The 14501-nt window shown below is 39.8% G+C and overlaps 1 protein-coding gene across 1 annotated transcript in view; it reads left to right on the top strand.

Moving 5' to 3' along the window:
* The window catches only part of VPS39 (VPS39 subunit of HOPS complex), a 48878-nt gene that overhangs the window by 21537 nt on the left and 12840 nt on the right, over positions 1-14501 (top strand). Inside the window, 4 exon segments of the mRNA XM_027570593.1 lie at positions 560-680; positions 794-914; positions 7255-7384; positions 12359-12501. Coding sequence (XP_027426394.1) covers positions 560-680; positions 794-914; positions 7255-7384; positions 12359-12501 — 515 coding nt within the window.

Raw genomic sequence — 14501 nt, 5'->3', positions numbered from 1 at the left:
GCCACACTGAGAATGCCAACCAGCTGCTTTCTCTGTGACCCATTAAGCCGTCAGGTGGAGTTTTGCATCTTTTCCCTGTGAAAATCTCAAGCAGAAACAACCTTTGCCAGAAATGTGGAACTCTCTTTAGCCTCATTTTAGGGAAAAAAGAAGTTGCCTTCCTCTTGCCCTTCCCAAGAGAATGAAAGAAGAGGTCATGTAACCTCCCACTGATGCGTTGTTAGGGGCAGCTGCAGCTGCCCTTTCTCTGCCTTGGTTTTGTGACTGATGAGAAAGGGAGCAGGTGAAGCTTTCACCTGATGGTAGGAGTGGGATCAGGTCACTCTCAGCAAAGCTGGATGCATCCTTCTTGTGCACGAGATTTCTCTTAGCGTCACTTGGACAAAACAATTTTTTTTTTCCCTTTGGAAATCACAGCGTAGGATCCTCGCTTGGTATTTGAGTAGTGGACTATTTGGAGATCCCATCTGAATGCAGCTTAGAAATGGGAAATTGAAGCAATCCCTAAACCTAAAGCCTTAGACCAGGTCTACAGCTCAAAGTGTTCTTTCTTGTACAGAGCACCAGCCTCCCTACATCGTTGCAGTTTTGCCTCGATATGTGGAGATCCGAACATTTGAACCAAGGCTTCTGGTCCAGAGCATTGAATTGCAAAGGCCCCGCTTCATTACCTCAGGAGGGTAAGGAATTTCTTTTTTTACTATAGCTGCCATATTATGGCAAAGCTTTTAAAATCACCTGTGTCATCATAAAGCCTATGCTCTTTTGCTAATATTCTTATTCCTGCCTCCAGATCAAACATTATCTATGTGGCCAGCAATCATTTTGTTTGGAGACTCATTCCTGTCCCCATGGCAACCCAAATCCAACAGCTTCTCCAGGACAAGCAGTTTGAATTGGCTCTACAGCTCGCAGTAAGTACTATTTCTGAGATTTGGATGTGAGTCTGCCTTCCTCATTGTTCTCCAAAGCAAGTGATTTTGGTTTAGATGTTTATGTTTAGTTTGGACTGGTAGAATAAGCACAGAGCTGCAAGTTTAAGGGACTTGGATTCAGGGTCTGACTCTGCCATAAAGTATCTATATAACTAAATAATTTCACTTTTTCAGATGGCTTATCTGTCAAATGTAGAATGAATGCCAATTATAATAATAGTATCTCCTAGAATTTAGAAGACAATAAAATAATTTAATAGATACGATGTAGCCTTGATAATTTAATAGCCTTGAAAAATAAGACAATGTAAGCATTAAAATAACAATCATAAAAAAATGAAATAAAATAACAATCATAATGTAAGATTATAGTCTGATTGAATGCAACAACTTAGAGGGCTTTTCAGAATTCCTTCCAACAGTAGATCCCTGTCTTTGGATAAGCAGGCCTTCTTCAGGTTTCTGAAACCACCTCGAGTTGCTGCATTGGGGGGCTGCACTCTTATATTTATGGCTGCCACTCTCCTTAAATGTTAGGATGGAATGTTGTTCACAGCCAAGTAGTGCCCATGCTTTTGCTTTGGCAGTTCTCTCATTGCCAACACACTTCTTGGAGACTGACTTCTGAGACTTGTCTTGTTCTTTTAAATATCCCCAGTGGTGATTATTGTCTGTAGAGAGTGGATTTGATTTTAGGAAACAACCAAAGGTCATTCTGATCCTAGACCTTAAACTAGACAGTGCTAATTTAGTAAAAGAGAAGAGATTTTTATGAATATTTAAAAAGCTTAGTTTTTAGAGTATTTTGTAAATTATTTCTGAGAGGAAAGCAGTGGTCACAAATTTTGGAATTTATGTTTATAGTCACGTGACAGATGCTTTTGTTTTTTTTTTTTTTTTTTTTAAGATTTTATTTATTTGACAGAGACACAGCGAGAGAGGGGGGGTGGGAGAGGGAGAAGCAGGCTTCCCGCCAAGCAGGGAGCCTGATGCAAGGCTCAATCCCAGGACCCTGGGATCATAACCTGAGCTGAAGGCAGACACTTAATGACTGAGCCACCCAGGTGCCCCTGATAGATACTTTTGAAGGGTGGTATTTATCTTGGATATATACATTTTGGATTTAAAACAAAAATCCAGTCTTAATCGTTAGAAATATTTACTATCCCATAAAGATTGTGTTTTTCTTGGGGCATTTAATTTCAGCATCTTACTACTTTATTTGTATTTTTTTGTCACTCATGCATTGCCCTAATATTTTTTCATTTTTAAAATAATAAATACCCATGAACCCACCATCCTACCCAAGAAAAACAGCTTACATAACCTATATGTTCCTCTCCATCTCATTCTTCTGCCTCCCCTCCAGACAAGCCATTATCCGAAATTTGTGTTTATTGTGCTCTTTAAAAATGTATTTCTTATTGAAAAATCTCAAATCAACAACCTAACCTTACACCTAAAAGAGCTAGAAAAACAACAATCAAAACTCCAAACCAGCAGAAGGAAGGAAATAATAAAGATCAGAGCAGAAATAAGTGAAATAGAAACAAAACAATACAGTAGAACAAATTAATGAAACCAGGAGCTAATTCTTTGAAAAGATCAACAAAATTGGTAATAGCCAATTTAGCCAGACTCATCAAAAAAGAGAGGACTCAAACAACATTAGAAATGAAAGAGGAGAAGTTGACACTACAGAAATACAAAGAGGATTATGAGATTATGAAAAATTATATACCAACAAATTGGACAACCTAGAAGATATAAATAAATTCCTAGAAACATATAACCTCCCAAAACTGAATCAATAAGAAATAGAAAATTTGAACAGACTGATTACCAGCAATGAAATTGAATCAGTAATCAAAAAACTCCCAAAAAACAAAAGACCGGGACCAGATGGCTTCACAGGTGAACTCTACCAAACATTTAAAGAAGAGTTAATGCCTATTCTTCTCAAACTATTCCAAAAAACAGAAGAGGAAGGAAAGCTTCCAAATTCCTTCTATGAGGTCAGCATTACCCAGATACCAAAACCAGTTAAAGATACTACAAAAAAAGGAGAACTACAGTATCCCTGGGTCAGTATCCCTGATGAACACAGATGCAAAAATCCTCAATAAAATACTTCCTAACTGAATCCAACAGTACATTAAAAAATCATTCACCACAATCAGGTGGGATTTCTTCCTGGGTTGCAAGGGTGGTTCAGTATTTGCAAATCAGTCAGCCTGATACATCACATCAATAAGAGAAAGGATAAGAACCATAATGATTATTTCAGTAGACCCAGAAAAAGCATTTGACAAAGTACAACATCTATTCATGATAAAACCCTCAACAAAGTAGGTTTAGAGGGAATATACCTCAACATAATAAAGGCCATATATGAAAAACCTACAGCTAATATCATCCTAAATGGGGAAAACTGAGAACCTTTCCCCTAAGGTCAGGAAAAAGATAAAGATGTCCACTTTCACCACTTTTATTCAACATAGTACTGGAAGTGTTAGCCACAGCAGTTGGACAACAAAAAGAAATAAAAGGCATCCAAATCAGTAAGGAAGAAGTAAAACTATCCCTATTTGCAGATGGCATGATACTATATATAGAAAACCCAAAAGACTCCACCAAAAAACTGCTGGAACTGATAAATGAATTCAGTAAAGTCACAGGATACAAAATCAATCTACAGAAATCTGTGGCATTTCTATACACTAACAATGAAATAGTGGAAAGAGAAATTAAGAAAACTATCCCATTTACAATTGCACCAAAAAGAATAAAATACTTAGGAATAAACCTTACCCAAGGAGGTGAAAGACCTGTACTCTGAAAACACTGATGAAAAATTGAAGATGACACAAATGGAAAGATAGCCCATGCCAATGAATGGAAGAATTAATATTGTTCAAATCTCCATACTACCAAAAGCAATCTATAGATTCAGTGCAATCCCTATCAAAATGCCAAGAGCATTTTTCACAAAACTATAACAGTACTAAAATTTGTATGTAACCCACAGAAGACCCCAAATACCCAAAACAATCTTGAGAAAGGAAAACAAAGTTGGAGGGGAGGTATCACAATGCCAGATTTCAAGATACACTGTAAAGCTGTAGGAATCAAAACAGTATGGTACTGGCAGAAAAATGGACACAAAGATCAATGAAACAGAATAGCTCAGAAATAAACCCATGATTATATGGTTAATTAATCTGCAACAAAGGAGGCAAGAATATACAATGGATAAAAAAATCTCTTCAAAAATGGTGCTGGGAAAACTGGACAGCAGTATGCAAAAGAATGAAACTGGATCACTTTTTTGCACCATACACAAAAATAAACTCAGAATAGATTAAAGACCTAAATGTGAGACCTGAAACCGTCAAAATCATAGAAGATAACACAGGCAGTACGTTCTCTGATATAGGCGATAGCAGCATTTTTCTAGATACATCTCCTCAGGCAAGGGAAACAAAAGCAAAAATAAAATATTGGGACTACATCAAAATGAAAAGCTTCTGCACAGCAAAGGAAACCATCAACAAAACTAAAAGACAACCTGTGGAATGGTAGAAGATATTTACAAATGACGTATTCAATAAAGGGTTAGTATCCAAAATACATAAAGAACTTGTACAACTGCACATTCAGAAAGCAAATAATCCAATTACAAAATGGGCAGAAGACATGAACAGAGATTTCTCCAAAGAAAGCCATACAGATAGCCAACAGACACATGAAAAAATGCTCAACATCACTCATCATCAGGGAAATGCAAATCAAAACCACAATGAAAAGTGGAGGCAAGATGGCAGAGGAGGGGACTCCGTTTCAACTGGTCCCCAGAATTTAGCTGGATATCTATCAAACCATTTTGAACACCCATGAAAAATCAGCCTGAGATGTAAGAATATATATTTGGATCTCTACAAGCAGAAAAGCTACTGCCTTTGGCAAGGTAAACCGTGGGCAGTCGTGAAACTGTGGGGAGATATCAGAAGAGAAACAGAAGGCGGAGGGAGCTGCCAAAACCACAATGAGATACACCTCACGCCCGTCAGAATGGCTAAAATAAAAAACACAAGGAACAGCAAGGGTTGGTGAGGATGTGAAGAAAGAAAAACCCTTATGAACTGTGGGCAGGAATGCAAACTGGTGCAGCTGCTATGGAAAACAATATGGAGGTTCCTTAAAAAATTAAAAAAAGAATTACCATATGATCCCGTAATTCCACCACTGGGTATTTACCCAAAGAATACAAAAACACTAATTCGAAAAGATATATGCGCCCCTAAGTTTATTGCAGCATTATTTACAATAGCCAAGATATGGAAGCAACGTAAGTATCCATCAATAGATGAATGGATAAAGAAGAGCTGAGATAGATATTTATATATATCTATATATCTCAAATCGGTAATATGGAATATTACTCAGCCATCAAAAAGAATGAAATCCTGCCATTTGCAACAACGTGAATGGAGCTAGAGCGTGTAATGCTAAGTGAAATCAGTCAGAGAAAGGCAAATACCATATGATTTCACTCATGTGGAATTTAAGAAACAAAAGGGATGAAAAAGACAAACCACAAAAGCAGATTTTTAACTTACCAGAGGGGGAGGTGGTGGGGGATGGGGGAAGTCGGTGCTGGGGATTACGGCGTGCCCCTGTGACGATGTATGCAAGTGTGGAGTCACTGCTGTGTACACCTGAAACTGATATAACACTATGTTTGTTATACTGGGATTAATAAATTTTAAAAGGTTGTTTTTTGTTAACCATTTACATATATATGTGTGCTTGAATAATTTAGTTTTTGAACTTTAAAGGGTGTCATGCAGCACATAGCTTTTTTAGTATCTGTTTTTCTTCACAGGAGGGTCTTGGGTCTTTTCAGTGATCTTCCTGCTGCAGGTTATGTGTTTAATCTTCGGTAGAGAAGGTGGAAGTGGGTTTCCATTTTTCCCTTCTCTTTTCTAGACTTGCACTTACTAGGTGTTGTACTATGAGGAAAGAAGGTTGGTTGATACCATCTTAGCTCTTTGGGAACCTGTCTTTTATTTAAATAAATCAAAGAATATACATGAAACTTTCAGAGGGCGAGTACATGTTAAACTTCGCTATTGACAAAATGTGGAGCAGAATTTTAGCCAGAGGACAGTTCCCTGTGGGCTGGACAGGACATCCCAGGGTTGGACCCTTTGTGAATAGGCGAGATCAGGATCAGGTGGGGAAAGAGGGAGCAGTAAGAGCCTGAGGAAGTTAAGAGAAAACAAGTGGAGAAATGGCTTGGAGCTCATCCTGACTGGAGTGGAGGGTGATGCTTGAGCGTCTGGGAATAAGCTAGAGAAGAAGGCTGTGCCAGGTTCTGAAAACCTGTAAAGCACCAAGAGGGCTTAGACGGGGTGTGGCCCTGTGGTGATGGTGGTCTGGAGTGGGGTGATGGCAACAGAATAGGAAAGAAAAAGAAGGGAAGAAATGGAAAGAAATTTTGAAGGAAGAAATTAAATGTGGTAAAGATTGGTTAAAAAGAATATAAGGGGAATAAAAGGTTATAAGGAAGAAACAAAGATAATAAATAGCTGCATTAATTTAGCTCTTAACCTTGCCCAGCTGTGCCAGTGACATTAAATGCCCTGCATTCTGTCCTCACTCACCCTGTTTTTAGTTTTGATTTTTTTGTGTTTTTAAACTAAACTCTAGACTTTATTCAGATTTCACCAGTTTTTCCATTAGTTAATGCCCTTTTTCTGTTCCAGTTTCAAATCCAGAAATTACATTGTATTTAGTTGTTCTGTGTCCTTAGTGTCCTCTGATGTATGACAGTTTCTTTTTTTTAATTTGTTTTAGTATTTTTTATTTATTTGACAGAGACACAGCGAGAGAGGGAGCACAAACAGGGGGAGTGGGAGAGGGAGAAGCAGGCTTCCTGCCGAGCAGGGAGCCCGATGCGGGGCTCGATCCTAGGACCCTGGGATCATGACCCGAGCTAAAGGCAGACGCTTAACGACTGAGCCATCCAGGCGCCCCTGTATGACAGTTTCTTACAGTTTCCTTGTTTTTCATGACCTTGACCGTTTTCAGGGGTACTGCTCAGGTATTTTGTAGAAACAGTGTTGCATTTTAATTGCAGAGTTTCTTCTCAGTCTTGTGGTTAGATTGTCAGGACAGTCTTTGAGGGCAGGTGCCATGTGGCTTGTCTTGTACACTTTGGCATGCGGACCTCCTATGATGTTGTCTGATCCCTAGTATATACTGAATAAATATTTGTTGAATGAATGCGCTCTTACCTGTTCTACTCTCTTACTAGGAGATGAAAGATGATTCTGACAGCGAAAAGCAGCAACAGATCCATCACATCAAGAACTTGTATGCCTTCAACCTCTTCTGCCAGAAGCGTTTTGATGAGTCCATGCAGGTCTTTGCTAAGCTTGGCACAGGTAACACATGGGTTTGGCCTTGGATGGACCTCATGGAGGGAGGGGAAACTGGAAAGGATGGGAGAAATGGTGCTAGACATCTGAAACTGGGGCTAGTTTCTGCTCATTTCAGTTGATCCTCGTGCCTCACAGGATCTTGTGGGTGGCCACAGTGTTATATATTTGCAGTCCTTATCTTGTGTACCTGGTCTCACCCATAAACACAGACTTCCACTATCCCTTTATTTACTTAGAGTAGAGAGGTGAGATCTCTTTCCAGTGGCTAGAATATTCATACATGGCACCCAAGGCACTCTTTTTTACGTATATCAAGGTGCAGGCATTTTTGCTATGAGGGCTTTAATATGGTCCTGCAAATCCTTATATTCTATAATAGAATACTCTTGGGAAATAACAGGGCTTATGGGAGAAGTGAGGTTGGGGCAGACCACTCAAGACATAGGCAGCTTGGTCAGTGGAATACGAAAACAATAGCTGTCCTACTAACATTAAATGCCCACTGTTATTGGTACTCAGCATGGTGGTGCTTTGCAGTCTTGAACCTTGAGGCTATGCTTTCTCCTTTGAGATACAAATCTTTGAGAATATTTGCTTCTAACAGAAACTAGTTTCATCAAAATAAAAAGTGTGATCCTGGGTATAGACTTCTTTATGAGATCCCCCAAAAAAATGAACGTGGGGCGAACATCTTTGCTTTATTTTTACTCTCAGCTTTTCCAGCTGGTTTAACTTAATAGAAAGTATAGTGGATTTTGAAGCTACTAACCAGCCAGCCACTCCTTGCACTAAAAGAGGTCACTTCTGTTTCAGTTCTTTTCTTTAGGTCTCCCTGTATAGGTAAGGCTTTTTCTTTAATTGTGAGGAAGCTTGGGCACCTGGGTGGCTCAGTCGTTAAGCGTCTGCCTTCGGCTCAGGTCATGATCCCGGGGTCCTGGGATCGAGTCCCACATCGGGCTCCCTGCTTCTCCCTCTCCCACTCCCCCTGCTTGTGTTCCCTCTCTCGCTATCTCTCTCTCTGTCAAATAAAGGGATAAAATCTTTAAAAAAAAAAAAAATTGTGAGTAAGCTTACCTGGTCACTTTAAAACATTAACAAGCTGGAAATTTGCATACAAATCAACACAACTTTTTTTAATATAAGATTTTATTTATTGGAGAGAGAGAGAGCACAGAGGGAGAGGGAGAAGCAGGCTCCCCACTGAGCAGGGAGCCCGATGCGGGGCTCAGTCCCAGGACCCTGGGGTCATGACCTGAGCCAAAGGCAGACGCTTAAACAACTGAGCCACCCAGGTGCCCCCCAACACAACTTTTGCCTCATAATGATAATATTCCACTTATGAACTGTGTTAACTAATTCATATTAAAGAAACTCAGGTTGTAGAGTATACCTGGGATGCCAAGTTGGAGGACTGCTTTCAGGGGCGTGGAATAGGAGCAGAAGGAAACTTTGTAGAGGGATGTCTCTTTGGAGCCAGAGGGAGGCCAGGCTTCAGAGAACAGTCTCAGACGGCTGGAAGGTCATACTACCAGGCCTAGTGTCCTTTGATGCCCCTAGTGTAGGATGGACTGGGCCTAGGTTTGCTTTTCCTGCCTCTCACTTTACTGTGTTCCACAGATAGGTTTCTTATAAGGGTGGCCTATTTCTACCCCTTGTGAGTGAGAAAGAAGCTCTGTCTGCTCCCACTGGGGACATAGGGCCTGTGAGTGGACTTTATCAAGTTTGTGAACCACCCTAGACTTGATGTAAAAATTTTTTTCATATGTGGGTTTTTCTGGAGAGAGGATTAGAATGTTTGATCATACCCTCTGATGTCTTAGATCCTAAAAATGTTTAAGAACCAATATTTTAGATTATTTCCTTATGGCAACCTACAACTTGTACATAAAAAGCTCTAAGGCAAGATAGAAAGGTAAGTACTATAGGTATTTGCACAGGAGCTTGGTAAAAAGACACACTGCATTGAGACCATGGAGTTTTGGAGTCTTGGTGGTTGAGCATGATGTGCGGAATGGCAAGAATGTGAATAAGATAGTTTTTATATTTCTTTTTTTTTAATATTTTATTTATTTATTTGAGAGAGAGAGAGCACAAGCCAGGGGGTGGGTGCAGAGGGAGAGGGGGAGGAAGACTCCCCGCTGAAGAGGGGGCCCCACTTGGGGCTGGATCCCAGGACCCTGGGATCATGACCTGAGCCGAAGGCAGATGCTTAACTGACTGAGCCACCCAGCTGCCCCAGTTTTTATATTTCTTGAAACCCATATTTAGATCTTGAAGTTGAGCCTTAGACTATTGAATTTGTTCAGATACTATATTCATTACTTATTTAGTCAATAAAAATTTTATCAAGCTTCTACCGTGCGTTGGAGATTATGCTGGATACCAGGTAGTGGGGCTTATATTCTGTTGGAGAGGGGGCAGACACCCAAATAAATAAGCAAATTTATAATATATTGGGAAGTGGTAAATCCTAAGAAAAATAAAGCAGGGGAATGGGGATAAGGAGTACTGAAGATGGGAATTAGGATTACAATTTAAGATAAAATGGTCAGGGAAGGCATCTCTGAGAAGTTAGGGCCTGAAGGAAGCTATTTAATGAACCGGGCAGGTGTCTGGGCAGGTGCACTGCAGGCTAAGGGAATGGCTGGTACCAAGGTGGTGAGGTTGGAATGCTCCTAGTGTGTTCCAGGAGCAGCCAGATCCATGTGGCTAGAGCAGAGCTGATCTGTATCCTTTGTTCTGCATAAGGACTATAATCCCATTGTGAATTACCTATCTATATTACTGGGGATTCAATGTGTGGCATAATCCTGGACTCGGTGAACATGTGGGCCAAAGGCGAATCAGATAAGCGATTTCAGTACCAGCTCTACCTCTGATCTTGGGCTTCGTGGATAAGTAAGACCTGTTATACGATCACAAAGTTCTTACATGTAAAACTATCGGTGAAATGTTGGAATAAGTGTCTCCAGGGTTGTGGAGAAGTAAGTCAGGAGTCTCAAGAGGAGGTGACTGGGCTCTGGAAGATAGAAGGAAAAGCAGAGTGTAAAGGAAGGGTGGGTGGCAGGAGGACTCAGTGGTGGCTGAGGGTCTGTGAGCCCCAGCCCACTGTGATGTTGGTGGTGCTTGATAGGTCATATGAGAAAGAGATGTTGGGTCTAAATCTTAGAGGCCCTTGAGTGCTGCAGGGGACTTTGGACTTTGGACTTTGTATTGTAGGCTTCAGGTGACATCACAAGGTTTTAAGTAGAGCGATGTGATTAGAGCCACATCTGTAGACACACACCGTAGTGCGGGAGGCTGGCAAAGCCTAGGCGAGGGTGGTGGATTCACTCCGGGCCCCCAGCGGTTGTCTGCATTCCTCAGACTGTGCTTCTGTGTGGCAGCCACACAGATCCGCCTGCTGTCCCTTTCAGCTTCCCAGGAGTGTCTGTTTCACATTATCATAATTCTCAGGTTTTGAGGAACACAGTCTTCCTAGCTTGGCAGAAATACTGGGGTCAGACAAAGGTTTCTTGGGGATGATGTGGGTTCTGGAGGCTTCAAGGCAAGGCTGGGTAACATTTCTCTTCTGGTCTGCTTGCCTGGAGCTCAGCTCCTTCTAGAAGGGACATGGCCTTCTCCTGGTCCTCCAACTTTTTTTTTTTTTTTAATTTTAATGAAAATAAAGTAATGCTAGGACAAAACATTTATTAAAGTGTTAAAGGAAAAAAAAAATTTACTCTAGATCTAGCCTTGACTCTCATTTTGTCTCTTTTTCATCCAAGCTTTTTCCACATGTGTACATCTCAGTGTAATGATAATCATAACAGTATATGCTTTTATAGTTTTTGTTACTTAAAAATGTTAAAAATGTACCGTTTCCATGTTGCTGTGTGCCCTTCATAATTATAATTTGTAATGATTGCCTTATAGTCTCTTAGTTGAATAGACTATAGTTCTGCTGCTGAAGGAATTCCACATTGTTTCCAGAATTGCATTGTTACAAATAATGTTCATTACATGACCTGTTCATTCAGATGTGTCTTCCTCCCCCCACCCCCGCCTTTAGACTGTTTTCTTAGGGTAAACTCCTAGAAGTGGGATTAGTGGGTCCAAGTGCCTCTTTCCTTCTTGAGGTAGAGTATTTTTGCCTTGGCAGTGTAAGAGTTATTCAGTCTCATAATACTGCAAGCATTGGGTAGTATCATGTAAAAATTTTTTTTACTAATTTTACTAATTAAATGTACTGCTTTGATTCTTAATGTAGCAGAACGTTTTCCCACTTATTTATATTATTTTCTTGTCAGTTGTTCATGTCTTTTGCCTGTTTATCAGATGAGATCTTTTTTTTTACCAATTTATGTTTTATATAATTAACTTATTAGCCTCTTGCCATATATGCTGCGAATATATGCCTTAGCCTATTGTCTGGCTTTGTTTTAGTAATAGTAATTTGTTTTGGTAATAATTCTTTTTTTGACATACAATTCTTTTATTTTTTAAGGCTATTGATTTTTTTCAACTTTAATATCTTAAACTTGTTCTTAGCCAAAAGGCCAAGAAGCGATCAATTTTAGTATCTTAGCAATTTTTTCTTGGAATATGTTTTCTTCTCCACTTTCAGAGAATTCATAAATTTTCCATTCTAGTTCTGCATATGTGTATTTGTATATGGCTTGGCAGATAGAGTCAAGCCATTTTTGTAATGGTTTAGTGAAATATACATATAAATAGTGCTCAGATTATAGAAGTGTAGAGCTAATTGAGTTTTTATGAACTTGGAGTCATTCTTTTTAAAAAAATCAGTCTGAGGGTGCCTGGCTGGCTCATTCAGTAGAGCATGCAACTCTTGATGTTGGGTATAGAGATTATGTAAAATATAAAAAAACTTAAAAATCAGTCTGGAACTTATTTTGCTGTAGTAATGGTCTTGTTTTATCTGATCCCTAAATTGCTGTGGTCCTTTCTGGGGAATCATGTTTACCTTCCATGTAGATCCTACCCATGTGATGGGCCTGTACCCGGACCTGCTGCCCACAGACTACAGGAAGCAGCTGCAGTATCCTAACCCGCTGCCTGTGCTCTCGGGGGCTGAATTGGAGAAGGCACACTTAGCTCTGATTGACTACCTGACACAGGTAGGTATGATACAGAGGTGTGTGGAAGAGTTTACCTGGGAGTTGCAGTACCTCTTTTCTGTGGCAGAGAAGGGCAGGCCTTCTCAAATTCCATAGACATTCCATAAATGAATGCCATAGAAGTCATGGTGGGCTGGGCACATTTCTTTCTCTTCCATCTCCCTGCTCAGTCATACCATTGAGCTGTTTGATGCCAAATCTTGATAGCAGGAAATGTACTTGATTTCTGGTAAATTTACACTAAGCTCTTCTGGGAACTAAAAAGAATAAATCTTAGTTGATAGAAAATAATAAGTTTTTTGAAACACTCTTTTGGAACATACATACTTTTGGGAAAATACATGCTCTATGCAGGAAACTGGGCAAACACAGAAAAGTATAAAGCAAAAGTACGAATCACCCATAACCCTACCACCCAGAGAAAAGTAATGAACATTATAGTGTTGTCCTTCTAGACCTTTAGAGGCACACCTCCTTTATTTTGCTTCACAGATGCTGCTTTTTTTTTTTTAACAAACTGAAGATTTGCACCAACTCTGCATTGAGCAAGTCTTTTGGCACCATTTTTCCAACAGCATTTACTCACTTTGTGTCTGTGTCACATTTTGGTAATTCTCACATTTCAAGTTTTTTCATTATTATTATATTTTTGTGATCTGTGATCATTGATCTTTGATGTCACTGTTGTAATTGTTTTGGCATGCCACCAGCTGTGCCCATATAAGATGGCAAACTTAATAAATGTCTGTGTGTTCTGACTACTCGACCAACTGGCTGTTCCTGCCTCTTCTACTTTTTGGGTCTCCCTATTCCCTGAGACACAACAATTTTGAAATTAAGTCAATTATTAACCCTACAATGGCCTCTAAGTGTTCAAGTGAAAGGAAGAATTGCTAATCAAAAGTAAAGATAATTAAGCTTAGTGAGAAAAGCATGTCAAAAGCCAAGATAGGCCAAACTCTAGGCCTCTTGTGCCACTTAGCCAAGTTGTGAGTACAGAAGAAAAATTCTTAAAGGAAATTAAAACTGCTACATCAGTAACATGAATAAGAAAAGGAAACAGCCTTATTGCTGATTTGGAGAAAGTTTTAGTGGTTTGGGTAGAAATCAAACCAGCCACAGCATTCCCTTTTGTCAAAGCCTAATCCAGAGCAAGGCCCTAACTCTCTTCAAATCTATGAAGGCTGAGAGGGGTGAGGAAGCTAGATGAAAAGTTGGAAGCTAGCAGAGGTTGATTCATGAGGTTTAAGAAGGAAGGCGTTTCCATGACATAAAGTTCGAGGTGAAGCAGCAAGTGCTGATGTAGAAGCTGCAGCAAGTTCTCCAGAAGATCTAGGTGAGATCATTAATGAAGGTGGCTCCACTTAACAACAGATCTTCAGTGTATGAAACAGCCTTCTGTTGGAAGGAAATGCCAACTAGGACTTTCATAGCTAAAGAAGAGAAGTCAGTGCTTGGGTTCAAAGCTTCTAAGGACAGGTTGACTCTCCTGTTAGGGGCTAATGCAGCTGGTGACTTGAAGTTGGAGCCAGTGCTCTTTGACCATTTTGAAAATCTTAGGGCCCTTAAAAATGATGCTACATCTGCTCTGCCTGTGCTCTATAAATGGAACAACAAAAGCCTGGATGACAGCACGTCTGTTTATAATATGGTTTACTGAATATTTTACGCCCACTGTTCAGACCTGCAGCTCAGAAAGAAAGATTCCTTTCAAAATGTGACTGCTTATTTGAAATGCACCTGGTCACCCAAGGGCTCTGATGGAGATGTACAGTAAGATTAATGTTTTCATCCTAACACAGCATCCATTCTGCAGCCATGGATCAAGAAGTAATTTTAACTTTCCAGTCTTCTTTAAGAAATAACATTTCACAAGCCTATAGTTGCTATAGATAATGATTCCTCTGTATCTGGGCCAAATAAATAAAAAACCTGGGAAGGATACACTATTCTACATCCCATAAGAACACTCATGATTACCCCAAATAGCCAAAGGAGTG

Source organism: Zalophus californianus, chromosome 6 (genome assembly GCF_009762305.2).
Source record: "Zalophus californianus isolate mZalCal1 chromosome 6, mZalCal1.pri.v2, whole genome shotgun sequence".
Lineage (NCBI taxonomy): Eukaryota > Metazoa > Chordata > Mammalia > Carnivora > Otariidae > Zalophus > Zalophus californianus.
The sequence above is the reverse complement of the archived record's forward strand: the minus strand, read 5'-3'. Positions and strand labels throughout refer to the sequence as shown.